The sequence below is a fragment of the Myotis davidii genome, unplaced genomic scaffold (genome assembly GCF_000327345.1).
Source record: "Myotis davidii unplaced genomic scaffold, ASM32734v1 scaffold725, whole genome shotgun sequence".
Taxonomy (NCBI): Eukaryota; Metazoa; Chordata; class Mammalia; order Chiroptera; family Vespertilionidae; genus Myotis; species Myotis davidii.
Window position 1 is genome coordinate 1193161 of NW_006296500.1, and position 17203 is coordinate 1210363.

Genomic DNA, 17203 nt, shown 5'->3' on the forward strand with positions numbered 1-17203 from the left:
GTGAGTGACGGGCGAAGGCCTCAGATCCCACGCGGTGCCGGAGGAGGCAGGCTGTACCTGCTACCCCTAACGCCGCTGCTGCTCCCACCTCCAGTATGAAGCGACCGAGTGAGTGTTGTCCAGGGGCGGACGTGGAGGGGCCACTGTTTTTGATGGTCGATGACCCATCAGGGTGCTCTTTGAAGCTTGGTCTCCGCAGGAATTGGGGCCTGCGGGTATGACATCAGCCATTGTGCTGGTCCCGCGTGGAACCGAGATTTGGAAGGCTCGTGTTAACCTCGGGCCTATGGTACCGAAGGAGATCTGGGCCATAAAAGTCCACATCAGGCTGGAGTCCCGTGAGGAAACAGCCCGAGCCAGGTTTATGGCCGCTTTTTTCTTTTTCTTTTTTTTAAATATGTCTTACTGATTTTTTTACAGAGAGGAAGGGAGAGAGGTACAGAGCTAGAAACATCGATGAGAGAGAAACATCGATCAGCTGCCTCCCGCACCCTCCCCACTGGGGATGTCCCCGCAGCCAAGGCACGTGCCCTTGACCGGAATCGAACCCGGGCCCTTTGAGTCCGCAGGCCGAGGCTCTATCCACTGAGCCAAACCGCTCAGGGCTGGCCGCTTTTTTCTTTATGCGGCTGTGTTCAGTCCAGCCCAGTGAGGTCTGAGAGTCGTCTCTTTTGCTCCTACGTTGCCACTTTTGCACCTACTTTGTGGTTCTTGGTTGACAAGAAGTGGCTGTCGTATGGGTCTTCTACACTCCTGAGTGCAATCCCAATGTGATACTGGAAGTGTGGGAGGGGGGGAGTTGGGCTCTACTCTCGATCTATTAGTCAAATTCTCTGGGATTTGAGTGGCAAGTGTGTTTTTATTGTGTGCCCCTCGTGATTTGAGAGCTTATTACTTTACACAAAAAGGGTCCTGACCCCAGAGTGCAGTCACCAAGAACTAAAACTGATCATTAGTGTGTAATCTCTTTTGTGATGTGTTTCTTTGTAGAGTTAAAGAAAGCAAGTAAACGCATGACCTGCCATAAGCGGTATAAAATCCAAAAAAAGGTAAGACTTGTGCTTGGGAGGGCTACGCCAAATCCAATGCTAAACTGATTTCTGCCCCATCTCTCCTCCAGGAGAAGGTTTGGATTACTATGTGTATGACTCATCTCAGGAGATGGAGGTTGGAAATACTGACCATGGCACAAGCTTTTTTTTTTATTTTTTTAAGTTGATTGATTTTAGAAAGAGGAAGGGAGAAACATCAATTTGGTATTCAGCCTATTTATGCATTCGTTGGTTGATTCTTGTATGTGTCCTGACCAGGGATCCAATCAGCAACCTTGGCATATCCAGACAACACCCTAACCAACTGAGATACTGGGCAGCACAACCTCTTAGGCATCAAGAGTGCAGCTGTGGGAAAGTGCAGTAATTCAATGATAAAATCTGTAAACTGTGATCAACATGTTAACAACCTTCACACAAAAAATCTCCCAGTGACATTTTCTTAAATATATTGTGTAGGGCAGCAGTCGCCACCCTTTTGGACCACTGTTTGGCGACCATTGGTGTAGAGTATTTAAAATTTATTAGGGGGAGAGAGAGAGAGAAAATAAATAAATGTGAGCACCAATCAGCTCCCTCCTGCATGCCCCATACTGGACATGGACCCTGACCAGGAATCAAACTGGCGACCTTTTGGGAGGACGCTCATTCAACTGAGCCACATCAGCCAGGGCCCAATGACATTTTCTTGCTGTTTTATACAGAAATAGGCAACTCTCTGTATGATTCCAACTAAAGTTCTAGTTTTCTCAGTCATTTTACAGGTAAACTAAACTATAGCTAAATTTCTCACAAGAATTCTCTTTAGTATTTTTGTAAACTCATAAAATTTGTTTTTTATCATATTAGGTTCGAGAGCACCATCGAAAATTGAGGAAGGAGGCTAAGAAACGGGGTCACAAGAAACCTAGGAAAGATCCAGGAATTCCAAACAGTGCTCCCTTTAAGGAGGCTCTTCTTCGGGAAGCTGAGCTAAGGAAACAACAGGTAAGATACGTTAGCTGAAATTTTCAGCAAGTGAAGTGTATTTTTTTATTTTTGAAGTAAAGTAATACCACCACGTCACTTTGGCTTACCCACTTCTCTTATGGCTTGGGCACAGCTTGAAGAACTAAAACAGCAGCAGAAACTTGACAGGCAGAAGGAACAGGAAAAGAAAAGGAAATGTGAAGCTACCCTTGATGTTGAGCCATCTGTGAAGGAGGTACGATCAAGTCTCTGAATGAGAGATGAGTTCTGATGTAGAAGAAAAAGAACATAAACAGGAGTTGCTGTGCCTCTTGGGAAGAAAAGGATCGAGTTCTGAAAACTCGATCTATGACCTATTTAAATGTCACCTGCAGTACCCCTTATCAGCCATGGAAAACAGAGAAACCAGTTACAACTGCTGATTTTCTAATTTTGTATCTTTTTCCTTTGTCTTTATCCTTTAGGAATTTGGGCAACCCAAAGCTAAGAAAGCCAAGCTGGCTAAACAGAATCCAAAGAAGTTGTATTGTCAGGAACTTAAAAAGGTACCTTAGGTCTTTCTAAAAATGGTATTGAGGTTTAAAAGAGTAGAGTCATTCCTTTTTTTCTGACCAACCTTGTACTAGTAAAGATGAAGTAGAGTTCACTTAAGCTGGAAGAAGCCATTCACAAGAGCTGAAGCAAGTTGGTTTATCCTATTTAGGGCCTTCCTGTTATGTTTAGCTGATGAAAACATTCTTATGGTTTTAAATTTTTGCACAGGCACAGTTCTCCATAAGCATGATTTACAAAAATGATACTTTGTGTTAAAATAGCATATTGACACAGTGGTTTTTAAAACTGCAAAATACATTAAAATAAGTGCTTTGTAGGAAATCAAGTGAGTATCTTGGTATAGTTGCTCCCCAGCATGACCACCCATGCCTGTTTTCCCAAGCTCACTCTCCTCTGTAATAGAGCTTGACCAAGTTTCTCAGCAGCTCTTGGCAAGGCCCCGAAAACTTATCTAAAGACCTAATTCACTATGGGGAGATGCTATATTCAGACAGTGGCGGTGTTTCCATTTTTAAAATCTGTTGAGAGGTGAGAGGCTGAGCACACCTGTGTTACCTTTCTTGTGAGAAATGATGAACGTGACCATTCTTCATGCCAAAGTGAAGAAATGAGATCCAACTCTGAGCTCTCCCTGTTGCAAAGTGGACAGGGCCAGTATACTTGTGTGTAGGAGTTCCCTGATAGTTTCTACCTTGACAGGTGATTGAAGCCTCAGATGTTGTGCTGGAAGTGTTGGATGCCAGAGATCCTCTTGGTTGCAGGTGTCCTCAGGTGGAAAAGGCCATTGTCCAGGGTGGACAGAAAAGGCTGGTACTTGTGTTAAATAAATCAGGTGAGCTAAAGGAATGCCTTCATGTTTCATGTGCACTAGTGAGGTATGAGGAAAACATCTGAACAGTCTGACTTTCCCTGAAGACTGATAAGATCCAACTCTGACCTCAACAAAGCCAGTGCATTTGCTCTCTTGTTGCCAAAGACCGGTATTGGGCAGAGGGGTGGTGTTTTCTACAAGTGGTTTGACTGGCTTCTGCTGGTTTTGTTTTGTTGTTACTCAATACTTAGAGCTTTGTCTTAAGAGTACAAACTTTTATACTCAGCTTACTATGCAGTGTATTTCATATAGGAAGTGATGGCTCTCTGTCAGGTTCTCCACACCTGCACAGTGTTGATAGGTGACAATATTTAGATGAAATCCATAGTTAACTATGCCTGGGTTTGAGCAGCAGGAACAGGAAAATCTAGAAGAGAGACCTGTGAAGCAGAGAATAATAGTGGGATCTACGGTTACTTTTTGGTCAGTAAACATGACTGCTATTTGACCAGTAAACCAGGGAATAAAGCCCTAGGGTTAGGGTAATAATCTATAGGTTGGCTTAATCTTGAGAGGGTGTGCAGTACAGAGGAGAATTGAAAAAATACAGAAGTATACATACTGAACTGTGAAGGTAAGGGCAGTATGCTGGAGAGCTTACCCTTTCCCCATCTTCCATTTAAATCCTTCTGAAAGAAAAAAACTGGGAAAAGGCAAACCAGGGTGATATCCATAGTTTATCGGATTTGCAAATTGATCTCAGTGGAATGACCAAATTGGAACTTGTGTGTCTTATTTTTAATCACTATCAGATTTGGTACCAAAGGAGAATTTGGAGAACTGGGTAAATTATTTGAAAAAGGAATTGCCCACAGTTGTGTTCAGAGCCTCAACAAATCTGAAGGACAAAAAAAAGATACCCAAGGTACCCTTTACTGTCATTCGTGGGAAGTGTGCTGCTTTCAGATTTTGGATGGCTGAAATATGATGAGTATACAAAATCTTGATTTAAATAATGAGAATATATAAGATCCAACTCTGATTTCATCCAGAGATAATCTGAAAGGCAGTAGAATATGGTGATTTAATGGCTGGTCTTTGGAGCCAGGTTTTTGGTTTTTATATGGTAGGTTGTCAAAAGTAGTTAAACTAATTATTTGCAATTTTAACGTGAAGGTAAGGAGGAACATTCCATTCAAAAGTGAAATCTGTGTTGGGAAAGAATGCCTTTGGAAACTTCTTAGAGATTTTCAAGAGATTTATGGCAAAGCTATTCAGGTTGGAGTAATTGGTGAGTTTCAGTTCAATACATTTTGTCTTGATCTCTTACCTGCCAAGAATTTTTCTGTTAAGGGTATATGGGTCTTGCTAAATAAAGGACTTGTTTAAACACTAGCTTGTTGCCCACCTTACCACACACACAATGTAAACACAAATTTTTATGTAATTGCTGCATAGTTCATTTTTTTCCCAACTGGTCACTGTAGGAAGTTGGCTTTTTAAAGCTCTGGGTATATTTAAATGAATCATCTTTTCCTGCCCTCTCATTACTTGTGCAAGAAATGAGGATGCTAAAATTGGTCTTAGTGTTAAAGTGAAGACACTCAGATCCAACTCTGATCTTGCTCTAAACATAAAGCAGGCATAAAACAAAACAATGGGAATGTTATAATTGCCAACACAATGACTTTTAATCTGTAAATTTACCATTTGTAGGTTTCCCAAATGTGGGGAAAAGCAGCCTCATCAACTGCTTAAAACAAGAACAGATATGTAATGTCGGTGTATCCATGGGACTTACAAGGTAAACGGAGTTGTTCCATAATTGTAATATTTCATTATAGATGAGTAAATATAATTTTGTCTTGGGTATCTTAAAGGAAGACAATTTTCCATTCTTACAAAGGTGAAAGGTTAAGCCAGTGCTAGGCTTGGGGAAGAATTGAAATGGAATAGCTGCCCATGATCTGGTTTGAGAGACAAATAAGCAAATAGATTCAAAGTGGGGAAAGCGCCCTCAGAGGAGGTGGTTCTTTAACCTGGCCTTGAAGCAAATGGAAGTCCGCCAGATAGAAGACTGTGTGTATTTATGGCATAGGAAGCAGCATGTGTTCAGGTTAATATGTAAGCTATAACATATAGTGTTTCTCTGGGAGGAGAGCAGCATGGTTTCATTTAGATACATGTGAAGCAAATGATGATAAACTGGATCTGACAGACTATGCTGAGTTTGTTCAATCCAACCCTGAGCTTCATGTTCTGTCTTTTGTCCTTCGGGTAAAGTAGTACCCTCATTAATTACCATATCTTATTCCAGGAGCATGCAGGTTGTCTCTCTGGACAAACAAATCACAATCATAGATAGTCCATGTTTCATTGTGTCTCCATTTAACTCTCCCGCCGCACTTGCTCTGAGAAGTCCAGCAAGTATTGAAGTATTAAGACCAGTGGAAGCTGCCAGTGCCATCCTGTCCCAGGCTGACACTCGACAGGTAGAATCCCTTCCCTTGAGCTCCGTTCTCTCTTCATACACATTTTAAGTAGAAAATCTTGTTTTTTAATAACCATACTATATCAAATGACAATTTGTTTTTCTTTTAAGGTAGTACTGAAATTCACTGTCCCAGACTTTAAGAACTCTTCAGAATTTTTTACTTTGCTTGCTCAGAGAAGAGGACTGCACCAAAAAGGTGGAATCCCAAATGTAGAAGGTGCTGCCAAACTGCTGTGGTCTCAGTGGACAGGGTAAGGCTTCTTTGTAGGCATTTGATGACCACATAGAATAAAGGAACTGGTTTTTGACAAGTCTTGTTTTTAATACCAGTGGCTCTTTAGGCTACTATTGCCATCCTCCTCCATCATGGACTCTTTCTCCACATTTTAATGAAAACATTGTGACAGACATGAAATTGGGTTTGAATCTGGAAGAACTAGAAAAGAACAATGCACACAGCATACAAGGTAAGCAAGGCTTTGTTTTTTGTTTTTTTAAAAATATATTTTATTGATCTTTCACAGAGAGGAAGGGAGTGAGCTAGAGAGCCGGAAACATCGATGAGAGAGAAACATCAATGAGAATCAGTGATCAGCTGCTTCCTGTACGCCCCCTACTGGGGATAAAGCAGCCGTGGGCAAACTACGGCCCGCGGGCCGGCTTCGGCCGTTTGAAATGAATAAAACGAAAAAAAAAAAGACCATACCCTTTTATGTAATGATGGTTACTTTGAATTTATATTAGTTCACACAAACACTCCATCCATGCTTTTGTTCCGGCCCTCCAGTCCAGTTTAAGAACCCATTGTGGCCCTTGAGTCAAAAAGTTTGCCCACCCCTGGGATAAAGCCAGCACCCCGGGCATGTGCCCAACTGGAATTAATAAACCTAGGACCCTTTAGTCCAGCAGTCGCCAACCTTTTGGACTTCATGGACCACCAGTGGCCCATGATCTGCTGATTGGTGACCGCTGCTTTAGTCCACAGGCCGACGCTCTATCCACTGAGCCAAACCGGCTAGGGCAGCAAGGCATGGGTTTGACTGCTCTTTTCATCAGCTGAAAGGCCAATAAAGGTCTCATCTGTTGGTATGTGCTGTGTTCCTTTCCTAGCCATCAGGGGCCCTCATTTAGGCAGTAGCATCCTTTTCCAGTCCTCGGGTCTGACAAATGGAATAACAGAGGAAGAGGACATCGTTGAAGAATTGCCAAAACAGAAAGAAAGGACTCAGGAAGAGAGGGAGGACTTAGAAGACATCAATAATGACCAGGAAAGTGTTGAAGAAGCTGAGGTAAGTATGTTGTTCATGAGTTGTTTAAGCTGAATTAAGTTTTCCAATATTATAATGTACAACAAATGAGAAGGGGCTAAAGATAGAATTAAGTATTACAACAAAGCCCCAATTTAGGTGTTTAAGTCTTCCAGCCATTAGTCTGTTTTGCTGATTCCATTATGTGTATCTTTAGAGAATTTTTCCAGGTACATAATTACATAGGTTAATAAGCAGCACAGGGCTACTAATACAGCATTGCTTCTCTTTGTCCCACAGGGAAATAGCTCAATCATGTCCCCTGCTAAAGAGGCCTGGGCAGGTGAGTTAGGTGGGGGGAGAAGGGATCTTATAACAAATCCATTAGAATTGCTTTTACTTAAAAAAACACGAAAAAAACCCCTTACTTTTCTTTTCTCTAATATAGATGAACAGTCTGCACAATCTTATGCCTTGGATAGGATATCTGAAGAGGAAGATGATGCTTACAACTTCAGTACAGACTATGTATAATGTAACTTTGTCCTCTTAGGGGCTTTTTGTGTTTTTTACAATTTGAACAAACTGTTCTATGTGTATGATGTACCAGTTTGTTTCTGGTATGACAAGCTGTGTAAATTTTGTAAATATGTGTCATAATATAGTCATTTAAAAAAATCAGGCAATGTAGAAAGTGTCTGAATTCCATAAAGACAGTTCATCTCTTGTACACTGAATGGGTAGAATTATTTACCTGGATGCAAAAAGTCCGATACCTACTGAAAAATGTAGGTTTCACTTTATTTATTTATAGATCAGGCCACAGGTTACAAATGTAAAACCAAGCAGCAGTGCTGAACTAGCTGTCCCAGCGGTTATCAGTCCATTCCCTCTGGTTAGTGCTGTAGGAAGCAAACACTTGGTAAGGCCGATGGAGCAACGCGGAGTCTGTCAGGGAAGCAGACAGTGCCGTTTGTCCTCTTGAAGTGTTCCATTTCCCATGGGTTGCCACAATTACTTCCCACACATACTATCTTCCAGGATTTCCTGAGAAATGCTTGTAGCATAAGTTATGTTTCACTTTATGTTTGAGATCTCTGTATGTCTTCTGATAAGGCTGAATTTGCCTGTTGGGTCAGGAATATACCATTTTTCCCAGACATCAGTAAATGAAGCAGTTCTTCCCCATGGCTTAAAGTGCCCATTCCAATGGAGTAATTTGGCAGCTTTTACAAACTGGGGTGAGTATCGTTTTCCAGCACTGGAGCCTTATGTTGAGAGAAAAAGAGCCAAATGATTGTACTGGTCAGACATGACAATGCCACATCAAACTGGAGAAAACTTAAAAGGAAACAATGTATCCCATCCCTGAGGATAGTCCTTTAGATACTTAGTCTTTTATTAGCTTAGGCCTTTTGTTAATTCTTCTACTTACCAAGGTGGCGGACATTCCACATTGGGTCGATGGTGGAGTGCTGTTGATAAAATACGATCAGCAGAGGAGGTGTTGTGATGCTGCCAGCCAGTGTTCTGCTGTACAGTCCCTCTCTTGGGACAGATAAAGATAAGCTGTTAGTGAAGAATCATGACTAATTCCTGTTGAAATACAGCTAGGGTGGTTTCATACTTACTCTACATTGAGTTTCATCCATTTTTCCAGCTGGTTAGTTATATTCTGTCTTTTCCATTCTGTCAGGTTTGCAACAAAAACTCCAGGATTAAATGAGCAGGTGCTGGCTTTCATGGAAAGCTTACGGATTCTTTCCTTTTTATAGTCAAGATATCCAATGTAATTGTACTAAAAACAAATGGGATATATATATAGTGTGTTCACTGCTTCAAACACTAAATACATACAGCCATGCACTGCTTACAGATATACACATGTTCTGAGAAATAACTTGTTGGGCGAAATCATTGTGTGAACATTATAGCATGCACTTATCACAAACCTAGATGAAGTGGCCTACTTCACACCTAGGCTGTGTATATAGCCTAATGCTCCCATGCCTCAAGCCTATACAGCATGTTGTTATACAAAACAATACAAGATTGAATCAAGCACAAGAGAAAATGATGCAGTTGTCCTGGCTGGTGTGGCTCAATTGGTTGGTGTCAACTGGAAATCCAAAAGGTTGCCTGTTTGGTTTTGGGTCAGGGCACATGCTCAGGATTATAGGCTCAATCCCTGATAGGGTTGTGCAGGAGGCAGCCTATCAATGTTCCACTCCTACACTGATGTTTCCTCCCTTCCTCTCTCTAAAATTAAAAATGACACAGTAAACGAGATGTATGAGGCTATTGCAGGTGTAATGGACGTATTTTACAGCAAATCTTTTTATTTTTATAGAGAGGAAGGAAGAGAGAAAGCATAGATTGGCTGCCTCCTGCATACCCCCTACTGGGGATAGAGCCCAAAACCTGGAATCAAACCTGTAACATTTCAGTGCCAGGACAATGCCCAACCAACTGAGCAACACTGGCCAGGGCAGCAGACATTTTTATTAGTAGAACAAGTATAATAACAAGTAGTATAGTAAGTACATAAACCAATAATAAAGTTATTTATTATCAAGTATTCTGTATTGTTCATAATTGTGCTATACTTATAATATGCATGGTAGGTTTGTTTATCAGCATCACCACGAACACATAATACATTGTGCTTTAACATTAAGATAACCATGAGCTCACTAGGCACTAGGAATTTTTCCATTATCTTTTGGGAACACTGCTGGATATATGAAAGTTATGCAGCACATGGCTATAATTTGACAGCCAGTAAAGAGGAAGAGCTGCGTATTTAAAACCTATGATTTCTCAGATTATTACAAAGGACTCTACATATAAAGCAAATAAAAGTGACATTTGGGATTCTAAGGCAGAATAGGAAACTAGAAACAATAAGTCAGTTGTTCAAGGAGAATTAGGTTGTCAAGGCCATGAACCAATCTATAGGAAAACAGGCTTGAGTTTGGGATGGAATAATTAAGGAATATAAAATGCAGCAACAAAAAGAAAAGTTCAAAAAAAAAAAAAAAGAAAAGTTCCCAGAGTTTGCTGCCTCTCCCCATTAACCTGCTTTACAGGGAAGGGAGTGTCTACAAGGGTTCTAATAAGAAATTTACCTGGTTCCCTGCTCCACGAATGACAACTTTCGTAGAGGCTGAATCACAATCTTCTGAAAATGCAGCTGCATGTCCTGGCTTCAGTGGTGTATTGTAGAGCGCAAGGATATCACCTGAAATGGATAAGGTATAAGATTTATATTACTAGTTGTCTCAAGATTCCCTATTCCTCCCACTTCTTCCTAGGACCGTGATGGTGAACCTATGACACGTGTGTCAGAGGTGACACGCGAACTCATTTTTTTGCTTGATTTTTCTTTATTAAATTTCATTTAAATATATAAAATAAATGTCAAAAATATAATTTTTTTTTACTATGGTTGCAAATATAAAGAAATTTCTGTATGTGACAAGGCACCAGAGCTAAGTTAGGGTTTTCCAAAATGCTGACACACCGAGCTCAAAAGGTTCGCCATCACTGTCCTAGGATGACCTTAATAGGATACCATAAATAAGACAACCACTGCAGCCCACACTCTAGACAAGGGGTCCTCAAACTACGGCCCGCGGGCCACATGCAAATACAAATTATTTATTCCCGTTTTGTTTTTTTACTTCAAAATAAGATATGTGCAGTGTGCATAGGAATTTGTTCATAGTTTTTTTTAAACTATAGTCCAGCCCTCCAACGGTCTGAGGGACAGTGAACTGGCTCCCTATTTAGAAAGTTTGAGGACCCCTGCTCTAGACAAAACAGCACTGAGTGACATCCTTTGGTACCTTGAACAATTACATCATCATCCATATATATAGCCTTCTTTGCGCTGGGAACCAGAATAGGCAAGTAGAACCTTGCAAAGGTTAACTGGGGAAGAAAAAGGAGAGGCGTTGACAGGACTCACCAAATGGCTGTGTGCCTATTTCATTTACTAGAATCCCCCAGAATGCTCTCAGTACCCATGCCAAAGGTCACTTAGAATTGCCCAGGCTTGGTCCAAGGAAACTGCTTGCACTGTACCCACAGTTACCCACATATTCAATCATTTCCTAAGAATCTCATATACAAAGATGAATGGAACTCACTGGTTTTATGGATTCCCCCTGGTCAGGTTCCTCCTTTACTTTCCCTTCCAAAAGTTTAGTGTCAAAATTCACAATTTTGTACCTGATGCTTTTCAGAGTACTGCTGCTGAGCCAAGACCTAATGAAAATGAAGTGCCAAAATTTCAGTTTTAAATAATGTCCCCAAACCACAGCCTTTTTGTGCCTTCCAGGGGAAACCCTAGGGACCAAATAGGTGCTTTCAACCCCTTCACTTCTCTGAGCCTCGGTTTCCACATCTGAAGACTATTACCACCAAAGTCCCTCCCTGAGCCAAGATTCTCCCACCAGGCTCACATTTTTTATCACTCTTGAAACTAAACTATTGTAGAAGAACTCCCTATGGAATTGAGAACGTCCGATCACCACATGGATCAAATACATAGGTGAAGAAAATGAGTCAAAGTAGGATGGTAGTAAAAAGTAATTATCAACAAAGCTGGTAATTAGCTAATCTATAGACAGTAATTCACTGTGATGACTACATAATTCTTCCACCCAAGAATTCTGCCTGTGAGAAAAGTACTGCATGCTTCTTCTAGGTCCACTTCAATTCAGCATTTTGTGGACACAGTGTTATCTGTGTAGTCTATTTGTTTCTACGTTATTTTAGATGGTTCTGAGTTTTTTTTGTGTGTTTTTTTTGTTAAATATATTTTATTGATTTTCCACAGAGAAGAAGGGAGAGGGATAGAGAGTTAGAAACATCGATGAGAGAGAACGATCAGCTGCCTCCTGCACACCCCCCAGTGGGGATGTGCCCAGAACCACCCAAACCGGTTCGGCCAGTTCTGAGTTTTTAAAATCGAAAAATAATTTGCACAAAACATGAAACGTGGAGAAAGCCAAAAGGACAGAAATGTTTTAGAACTCTGACAACTATTAACGTGTTAGCCTAGATGTTTCTTGGAATAAATTTTGAAACCTTAATTCAAAGCATTTTCAAAGCATGGATGAGACTGTCCCTCAGATTGGGTTTCTATTATTAATCACTATAATAGTAAATAACCATTTACTGAGCGATTATGTACTAGGTGATTTTTTTCTATATTTTCTCATTTACTTGACACAATAATCCTCTAAGTTGAATATTTTCATCCCATATTTATAGATGAGGGTTCCAAAGGGTTAGGTACTGTCCCCCAATCACTCTGGGCCAGAATTTGTATCAGTGCCTGTGCTCACTTCACACTACCTTGCCATCGCTCCCACATCCCTTCCTACTCTAGACCAGAGATACTCAGAGCGTGTTTCATGAGATGAGAAACTTGTAACAGAACGTAAGTCAGCATATTACTTCCTGCACTGAGAAAATTTATAACTAAAAAAATACCACATTAACAGTGTACATAGTGACTCAGTTGATTTATATCTTAGTAAAAGTTCCTTACATTGTTTCTGCTATCGTGGGGACATGCTTATGATACAATCACTGGGAAAACTTGTCATGTGCAATTTATATGTGATAAAATCTCAATTGTATAGAGAAAATATATACTCATAAAGCATTTTCTAGAAGAATCATCAGGCAAGCAGAGCTCACCGGAGATGGTCTGCTGTATGATTGAGCGTAACAATGTAGAAAATGACATTGGAGCGAGTGTTGTGCTGAATGCTGTTTATGGCTGCAATGGTCCCCCCGAGCCTATCTTCAGATGCAGCAATGACCACAGGCACCTCCTCTTGTCTCCCATCTACAGCATCATGGGGAGCATTTGGGATAAAGTCTATGGGCTGAAGCCCCACAATTCCTGCATCTGCAAAGAACACAAGAAGGTACTGTGATATAAACACAATCTCATGAGGTATGACATAGAGCACTAGACATGAAAAGAGGTGAGGACTGTGATGCTTATTTACCTCATTCTTTCCCATAACAATGTAAACATACAGCCCAGAAAGTGTGTTTTCCTATATAAAACCAGGTTTTTGGAGAAGCAGAAGCAGCATTAAAAAACAAACACTCAGGTCAACCAAATTCTGATACATGACTGATGGAAATAGAACAATCTTTCTAGCAATTTTTGGCAATTTGTACCAAGAGCCTTAAACAGGTACATGGCCTTTGACTCACAGTAATTCCTCTTGCCTCTCAAGGACAAAATCTGAGAGGTAATCAAAAGCCACGATTTTATTTACAATTGTGAAAACCTAGAAACAAAAAGTTTTTCACACTATGGATCATGTCCCATAAGTAGGCATGAAACCAATTTAGAGGGTCATGATCAGAATTTGAGTAAAAAATAGTTCCTGAATTGGAAGAGAACATTGAATGAGAAAATATCAGAGTGGGAAAAAATATACACATCAGAGTGCATCCCACACAGCAACTGCACGTATTGTTTGGTAAACCTTCCTTTTTGCCTTTTATAATAATCCATTCATTTACTCATTCATTGAACACTCAGTGTCTACTATGTGCCAGGCAATATCTAGGCACTGGGGTTATAGCCATGAATAAAACAGACAAATCTCTACCATCATGAAAGGTGGACAGACAATCAGCACACACATGTGTATATATGTAATATATTTCTTATTGTGGGGTTGCCATAAAAAAATCAGTCACTGTAATAAAAGACTTTCCTATGGAAACAAGTAAAGTATGTGGCATTACATTACATATGAGCCCTGGTTGGTCTGGCTCAGTGGATAGAGTGTCAGCCTGTGGACTGAAGGGTCCCGGGTTCAATTCCAGTCAAGGGCTCGTACCTCAGTTGCAGGCTCGATCACTGGCCCTGGTTGGAGTGTGTGCAGGAGGCAACCAATCTCTGTGTCTCTCACATTGATGTTTTTCTCTGTCTCTCATCCTCCCTTCCACTCTATCCTCAAGAGAGAATTAACCAAGATAATTTTAAAAAAACAAAGCTAATGAAGAGTTTCCACTGCCATCGTAACATACTTAGGATATAATCATGTGGAAAAACATGTCATATGTGCAAATTTATATATAGTATAATTTCAACTGTACAGAAAAAATGAGGGGGGGGGTGGAACTGAAAGGTACTAAGTTAAAATTTTAATAATTATCTCTAGGCATTGATCATTTAGTCAATGAATATTTTGCTGAGCACCTCCTAACACACCAGCCCTCACTTAGAGGCACAGGAGATAAAGCAGTAAACAAAATGCCTTCATGGAGCTTGAGTGCTATTTTCTTTTTCATAAAAGTTCCTATGAGAAGCAGGCAATACTTTACGTGCATACAGGGGTGGCAAATGGAGGTTTACAGTTGTTCATATGGAAAGTAATACACTAAGAATAAACTCTGTTTCATGTACTCACAACTGTAACCCTACTTTTGCCCACTATACACACACACACACACACACACACATATAAATAGATACACATGTATATATACACACTATTATAAAACATGCTGTCAGAACACGCAGGAAAGCTATTAGTTTTTTCTTGCTCTGGTCAACTATGGTGTGTGGCAATCCAAAATTGATTTTTAACAAATACTCTGAAGCTTCAAACATGCCTCAATACCAAGGCAGAGCAGTATAAACAACTAATGTTAAGTATCTAGCAATGGAATTATATAATAAAGTGATTATTAAGATCGGCTGATGGCTTTATGGTTTTGTTTTACTACTAGAGTCCTGCTGATACAGTTCACAGGTTATAGGAAAGTAACAGGAGAAGGGAAGTAACCAGACTGACACTCTAGTGCAGCGGTTGCCAACCGGTGGTCCATGAGGTTCGACAGGTTGGCGACGGCTGCTCTAGTGAACACAGCAGGCATGAAACATCTGACACTCACTGGCCCCACCTTCTGAGGCCCTGCTCTGCTGAAATGTGAGCAAATAGAAGCCGCCCACAGAGACTCCTTTTTGGCCTCTGATTTGGTAAAGGATCTTGTCAGATCAAATCCTTAGCAAAGAACCGCACAGAAGGGAGAAGAGGTGGAAAGGGAAGGCTACCAGAGCACAGTGAGTACCACCAGACCTTACCCCAGGGCCTTTAGTTTTTATAAGGCCAAGAAAGGTTTCTTTTCCTTTCACCTCATGATATACTTAGGACATGGGACTCAGGTAACTCCAGCTCAACAGCTGCCAAGGATTCGCATACCTGAAACCTCATTCCTTAGCAAACTGCTCAGGCCAAGGAAGTTATGGTGCAAAACCAGTAAGAAGAAAACAACAGCCAGGACCAGGATGATGATGTTCACTGAAACACAAAGGGAAAGCCTGCATTATCTCTCTTTACCTTGTGATCAGGAATAAAAACATAACTCGTAGAAAGAGCATACCTTTACGGAATGACATCTTCCTCTTCTGTCTTACATAAATATTAGTTATTAATCCTACAAAACAAAAAGAAGCCCAATTCAGCAGGTACAGAAGAAAGGCCATCAAAATGCCTAAATACTTTTATTCAGATAGAAACAAGAATTGCATATCTTCTGCTAGAAACTCAGTTTCCAAGAACCCAATTTGGGATCTGAATTTTTTATGATAGTCATAATAACATACTTCCAAACAATTGGAAAAATAAGGTAACCTTGTACATTATATACCTCTAGATGAAAAACAAAGGAATTCTACCCAGAGGACTAGCTGGGATCTAACCACCCTGGAAAGTATAGTATGAATTTCTACTTGAAATTCCTTGTTAAATTTCACAGGGAGTCCTGGCCAGTGTTGCTAAGTGATTAGAGCATCAGCCCACACACTGAAGGGTCTCGGGTTCGATTCCCATTCAAGGGCCAGGTTTGACCCTTGGCCCCAGTTGGGCATGCAGGAGGCAACCAATCGATGTGTCTCTCTCACCCTTCCTCCCTTCCAATCTCTCTAAAAATCAATGGAAAAAATATCAAGTGAAAATTAACAACAAAAAATTATAGGGGCTCAGTTGTCTATGATCAAGTAGCCTGAGGTCAGCCTCATCAGTACAAAACATCCCTGTTCTGAGTTGTATCTCATTCACCTTTCATTGGAATTAAAGAGGGGAAAAAGAACATTTTTCACATTCATTTAAAACTATTGCAGAAAAAAACAAAAACATAATAAAAATTCATGCCCCAGCTGGTGTGGCTTAGTTGGTTGAGCGTTGTCCCATGCACTGGGAGGTCACCGATTCGATTCCCAGTTAGGGCACATGCCGGGTTTCAGGCTCCATCCCAGTATGATACCTGCAGCCGATCAGTAATTCTCATCATTGATGTTTCTATCACTCTCTCCCTCTCCTTTCCTCTCTGAAACTCCAGCTCCTGGGTGCTGCCACCATAAGCCCAACAATCCCTCGGCTCAGTACTGTGTAGCCCTTCCCTTTAGATATCCCATCCCCTACCCCTTCCTTAAATAGATTCAATTTTTAAAAAAATTTTTTTTTCACAAAATCCAATTTTGATATCAAAAGTTCAGAGAACAAAAAAAATCCCAAAACAATAATAAAAAAAGTTTAGAGTACTATTCTCAAAAATTAAAATCTGCTAAAAGAAAAAAATAGCTTCTTCCCTGCAGCTTATGCTCCCCAGCTCATCTCATGCCTTCACTTAAAAAAAAATAAAAAATAACTCAATGGAAACAAGATAGTAGGTGGTACTAAGTTAAACAATTAGATTTCCACAATAATCTCTGGGTAATGCTTCTTTAAAAAGAGATTTTAGCCCTAGCTGGTTTGCTCAGTGGATAGAGCATTGGCCTGCGGATTCGATTTCGGTCATGGGCACATACCTCGGTTGCAGGCTCCTCCCCAGCGTACAGGAAGCAACCAATGGATGTGTTTACCCTTGGGTGAGGATTAATTAATTAATATTAAAAACAGAATTTAAACAATCAGGATATTGTGATACTACAGTTGAGACTTTTACCCTTTTCTACTTCATCTTTTCCCATGGCAGTACCTAACATTTACAAAAGGCTATTAATTTTACAAGCATTTTATTTTATTTT

General features: G+C 40.5%; 2 protein-coding genes across 3 annotated transcripts in view; one reads left to right on the plus strand and one right to left on the minus strand.

Annotated features, from left to right (window-relative positions):
- The first annotated feature begins 6 nt into the window (after window positions 1–6).
- GNL3 (guanine nucleotide binding protein-like 3 (nucleolar)) lies at window positions 7–7858 on the plus strand. The gene is made up of 15 exons (XM_006771840.2): window positions 7–108; window positions 991–1049; window positions 1902–2039; window positions 2155–2256; window positions 2486–2566; window positions 3276–3408; window positions 4200–4312; window positions 4564–4678; window positions 5104–5191; window positions 5705–5879; window positions 5990–6132; window positions 6212–6348; window positions 6992–7170; window positions 7429–7471; window positions 7577–7858. Exons 1-15 carry the CDS (start codon window positions 96–98, stop codon window positions 7660–7662), a joined length of 1605 nt encoding a protein of 534 aa, XP_006771903.1. The 5' UTR covers window positions 7–95; the 3' UTR covers window positions 7663–7858.
- Window positions 6928–17203, minus strand: part of GLT8D1 (glycosyltransferase 8 domain containing 1) — a 13808-nt gene continuing 3532 nt past the window's right edge. The window contains exons 2-10 of one of the 2 annotated variants that reach the window (XM_015569198.1): window positions 15559–15612; window positions 15378–15476; window positions 12841–13054; window positions 11280–11397; window positions 10977–11061; window positions 10257–10369; window positions 8760–8926; window positions 8564–8676; window positions 6928–7041 (exon numbers count right to left, since the gene is read on the minus strand). In XM_015569198.1, coding sequence (XP_015424684.1) covers window positions 6995–7041; window positions 8564–8676; window positions 8760–8926; window positions 10257–10369; window positions 10977–11061; window positions 11280–11397; window positions 12841–13054; window positions 15378–15476; window positions 15559–15574 — 972 coding nt within the window. In that variant the 5' untranslated portion in view covers window positions 15575–15612 and the 3' untranslated portion in view covers window positions 6928–6994. Of the gene's footprint in view, window positions 7042–7898; window positions 8397–8563; window positions 8677–8759; window positions 8927–10256; window positions 10370–10976; window positions 11062–11279; window positions 11398–12840; window positions 13055–15377; window positions 15477–15558; window positions 15613–17203 lie in introns of those variants that run through there. The other variant, XM_006771839.2, reaches the window with a different exon arrangement.

Excerpts from the sequence above, each read along its gene's own strand:
- GNL3 (XM_006771840.2), top strand. Across the intron at positions 1,050-1,901 it reads GGTATAAAATCCAAAAAAAG|GTTCGAGAGCACCATCGAAA; the intron begins GTAAGACTTGTG and ends TTATCATATTAG. Across the intron at positions 6,349-6,991 it reads CAATGCACACAGCATACAAG|CCATCAGGGGCCCTCATTTA; the intron begins GTAAGCAAGGCT and ends TTCCTTTCCTAG.